Genomic DNA, 4,191 nt, shown 5'->3' with positions numbered 1-4,191 from the left:
CGTGCATTGCATATTGCAGGATCAGGGCACAAGCAAGAGCTTACAGAGGCAATTGCTGGCAGAAGAGGTTTTTTTAATACATTGTACAAGGCACTTCATAAGAAATCTCTTCATTTTTTTTCCCTGTTCTCTTCTAAAACTCACTGGATGTCTATGCTTGGCTCTTGCCAGCACCACTTTATGGCTATGGTTTTTAAACTTCTTGTTCTACATTCAGGATTAGAAACCTCTGAAAACATCAATTCAGTTCACGCCTGCAGAATTTAGATGGCAAACCATCTACACCACCTAACATTTTCCTGGATGGGGGAAAAAACATTGCATCTGCCTTCTGCTGGTGCTTAAGGGGTGCTCTTATTTCAAAAGGTGAGAAGATCAGTCTTCCTGGGAGAGCTCCTGGGAAGTGTCCATGTTGAAATGCTGTTTGCAAAAGCGCAGGGTCCAGCTCCCTTTCCCTCTGCAGCGCCAGCTGGCTGCCCCAGCGCCTACACCTCTGTCCCATCCCGTGTGTAGATGAGGCTGTTGACTGTGAAGTTGTAGTAGTGGTTGTACTGGGCGCCCTGGCTGCCGCTGCTGGGGTGGAAGGAGCTGTAGTAGGCAGGGGAAGGTCCCGCGACCCGCTGCAGCTGCTCCGGGGAAGGCACCTCCTGAGAAGAGCTGCTGGCAGGGGTGAAAGTGCCACCGCTCAGTTGTCCAGCAGAGAAGTTCCTGTGATGCAGGTCACCGCCGAGACCCCCCGTGAGCCGGCTGCCCCCGCCGCTCAGGGAGCTCATGCCGCTGAAGAAGGTGCTGAGACAGCTGGGCGTGGATGAAATGATACTGGAGGGAGAGGAGCTCTTGGGATGGTCCCTGGCAGAGGGTGAGGGGTCCAGCTCGGGGGGTGGGCTGTTTCCACATGGTTTGCCTGTGGCTGGGATGGGTCTCTCCTCCTCGGCCTTCAGGGCCCCCAGAGAGGAGGCGGCAGAGGCGGCCGCGGGCGCGTTGGGCTCCGAGCGCCGCTTGCGTTTGCGGCGGAAGTTCCCGTTGTCAAACATCTTCTCACAGTTGGGATCTAAGGTCCAGTAGTTGCCCTTCCCTGGTGGAAAACAGGAGACACAAGAGAGAAAGTCAACTTCTGTGACAGTGAGCCCTGCTGATGACAGAGAAGCAGCATCCGTGTCTTGTCCAGCTGGCACAGAACCCCCATCCCTCCTGCACCTGCTTCTCCTCCCTCTCTTGTCCAGTACATGGATCCAAAACCTGTCTCCAGGACATTTCCACCTCCATCCCTCCAATGCCCAAGTGAACCTTACGGCCACACAGAAGAGGAGAACCTCCCCATCCTAAAGCACAAACAGATCTGCACCTGTACCTCCAGCCTGGCTAAAGAGAATGTGAAGAGGGGCTCCCCTTGCTCTGGCTGCCTCACAGAATCTGGGCCACTTACAGCCATCTCAGCAATGGTGACAAGGCAGTGCCCGGGCCATGGCTCATGGGAAAGCCGATGGAGAGGCGGGCTGGCACACTCAGGCCAGCAGCACTGAGCTGCGGGGGCTGCACACAAGCTGCCCCTCGCACAAGCCTTGGTGCGGGGTACTGTGGTGCCATCAGCTGTCCCCGCTCGCCTCCTGCCCACGGCCGGGACGGGCGCAGAGACCCCGCAAGGTCCCGAGCGGCCCCAGCCCGGCACGCCCCGGCACCGCCGGGCCGGACCAGCGCTGTCCGGGCGCGCCTCCGCCCACTCCGGGCACCGGCTGCGCCCCGGGGCCGGCCCGGGCAGCGGCGGGCAGGGAGGGGAGCCGTGAATCACGGGCCGAGGGAGCAGAGCCTTGCACAACCGGCGCTCCCGGGCTGCGAGGGCAGGGGGCGAGGGCTGAGACCGGCCGGCCCCCGCCTACACCGCCCGCGGGCAGCGCCGGGCCGGGCTGGGCGAAAGGGAACGGTCCCATCACCGAGCCCGGGTCAGGGGACGGGGCAGCGCGGTGCCATCACTGTGATGGCCCCGAGGGGACGCGCAGCGCGGTCCCATCACTGTGATGCCCCCGAGGGGACGCGCAGCGCGGTGCCATCACAGCATCCCACTGGAAGGGATGGAGAAACGCGGGCTCATCGCAGCTCTGGCCCAGGGGCACGGGGAGCGCGGTGTCGGGACAGCGCCCGCCTAGAAGGGGACAGGGGACCCGCCGGCCACGGGGACGCTGCCGCCCCTCGCTGACGGCCGTGCCGGTGTCCGCACCGCCGCCCCCGCCGCCCAGCCATCCCTCCCGCCCGGCGCGGCACCTCACCGGGGTCGTCCTCGTCGCGGGGCACCTTGCGGAAGCAGTCGTTGAGGCTGAGGTTGTGGCGGATGCTGTTCTGCCAGCCGGCCTTGCTGCGCTTGTAGAAGGGGAAGTTCTCGGCCACGTACTGGTAGATGTGGCTGAGGGTGAGCTTCCTCTCGGGCGCGCTCTGGATGGCCATGGCGATCAGCGCCGAGTACGAGTAGGGCGGCCGCACCAGCTTCAGCAGCTCCTCCTGGCTGGCCAGGCTGAGCCAGCTCAGCTCCGCGCCGCCCGCCGACGGCGAGCCGGGCGCCGGGGGCGAGCCCACGAGCTGCCCGCCCCGCGAGCAGCCGTACGAGGCGGGCGGCAGGAAGGGCGCGGCGGCGGCGGCGGCGGCGCCGGGCGGGCCCTGCAGGTAGGGCGCGGGGCTGTTCATGCCCCACAGGTAGCCGGCGTTGGCGGGAGCCCCGTAGTCCCCCAGCGCGTACCCGCCCGCCCGCTGCCCCGAGGAGGCGGCGGCGGCGGCGGCGGCGGCGGCGGCCGCGGCGGCGGCGGCGGCGGCGCCGGGCGGGTGAAGGCTGGGCTGGGGGTACACGCTGAAGTTCTCGCTGCAGTACACGGCCATGTCGGGGGCTTCCTGCGCGCTGCGGGGCTGCGGGGGCGCGGGGGCGGCCGCCGGCGCCGAGGCTCTGGGCTGCGCCTGCTGCAACTCACCGGCGCTCATAATCCCTGGCCATGCAGGGCGGCCGGCGCTCCCCGCCGCTGCCGTGCTCTCCCGGCGACACCCCCCGCCCCGCGGCCCCGGCGGCCCTGCACCAAAAACTCCCGGGGGGCTGCGGCGCGGCGCCCTTATAGGCGCTGCCGTGCGCCCGCACTCCCCGCCCGCGGCCGGGGCCGGGGCTGGGCGGGCGGCGGCGGCGCGCTCGGAGCAGCCAGTAGCGCGGCTCGGCGGCGGGCGGGAGGCGGAGGGGGGCAAGGCCGGGCCCCGGCAGCGGCCACGGGGGAGGGACCGGCGGGGGAGCCGCGGGAGGCGCCAGGGATTTGGCTCCCGGCAGCGCGGGGGCAGCATCCCCGAGCCGGACCCACCCCCCGTCCGTGCTGTGCCCGTCCCCCCTTCCCAACCTGGGGGTCTCTCCCGGTGCCCCCGCACCGGCCGCCCCCTCCCCGGAGTGCCCCGGCGCTCTGGGATGCCATCCCGCTTTCCCAGGGATGCGATGGCCCCGATCCCTTCGGCCCCGCATCGCTGCGGGTCCCCCGACGGGAGCGCCAAGGGAGGAACTCGCTCAGACTCTGCTCGCTCAAACTCTGCTCGCTCAAACTCTGTTCTTGAAGTGAAGTTTTGCCGCCGGTCTCCCAACGGCCGCGGCTGAGATCGCCGTTCATTAATTTTGGATAAGGAATTGCCCGAAATTAAACAAACAAACAGACAAACAAACCCCACCGGTGTCTTCGCTCGTACCGCGGGCGGAGCGGGCTGGAGGGCGCGGGGCGAGATTTAGTGAATAAAAGTTATTTTCGCCTTAGTGCTCCTGGGGAGCCTGCGTGGAAAATGCATCCTTTTGCAGAGAAAAAGCTCTCGGTGTTCGTAACGATCCCGACAGCCGGGATCTACACAAATCCGGCAAATCTTCTGGTCCGGGGCAAAGCACACGTGTAACAACAAAAATACCGTCAATAGTGCCAGATGATTTAGAGACTTTGTCTAAATACCGCGTACATGAGATGAACATTTAATTCCCCGATCTTAAATGGAGTTGTTAGTTTTCTGCTGGTAAAAAAATGATCAAAAATGCCCTTTCCTGGTGTATACACGAAGCGCTCTCTGCAAGCGCCGGGTGTCTTGGTCTGACAGCAGGATTTGGGGCAGAGAGGAGCGTTTGGGAAAAGTCTTTGCGCTTTATGTCTTCCATAAAATAGTTATAAAAGCACGTGTGAACCAGTGAAGCTTTCC

The 4,191-nt window shown here is 64.8% G+C and overlaps 1 protein-coding gene across 1 annotated transcript; it reads right to left on the bottom strand.

Moving 5' to 3' along the window:
- Positions 1 to 485: 485 nt before the first annotated feature.
- Positions 486 to 2,964, bottom strand: FOXI3 (forkhead box I3). Its single transcript, XM_058804174.1, has 2 exons — positions 2,265 to 2,964; positions 486 to 1,075 (listed from the first exon to the last, which is right to left on the bottom strand). The coding sequence occupies exons 1-2, from the start codon at positions 2,962 to 2,964 to the stop codon at positions 486 to 488; spliced, it is 1,290 nt and encodes a 429-aa protein (XP_058660157.1).
- Positions 2,965 to 4,191: the final 1,227 nt, after the last annotated feature.

Source organism: Ammospiza caudacuta, chromosome 4 (genome assembly GCF_027887145.1).
Source record: "Ammospiza caudacuta isolate bAmmCau1 chromosome 4, bAmmCau1.pri, whole genome shotgun sequence".
Classification (NCBI taxonomy): domain Eukaryota; kingdom Metazoa; phylum Chordata; class Aves; order Passeriformes; family Passerellidae; genus Ammospiza; species Ammospiza caudacuta.
This window is presented reverse-complemented; position numbering and strand designations above follow the sequence as displayed.

Excerpts from the sequence above, each read along its gene's own strand:
- FOXI3 (XM_058804174.1), bottom strand. The coding sequence starts at position 2,964 with ATGAGCGCCGGTGAGTTGCAGCAGGCGCAGCCCAGAGCCTCGGCGCCG. Across the intron at positions 1,076-2,264 it reads CCGCGACGAGGACGACCCCG|GGAAGGGCAACTACTGGACC; the intron begins GTGAGGTGCCGC and ends GTTTTCCACCAG.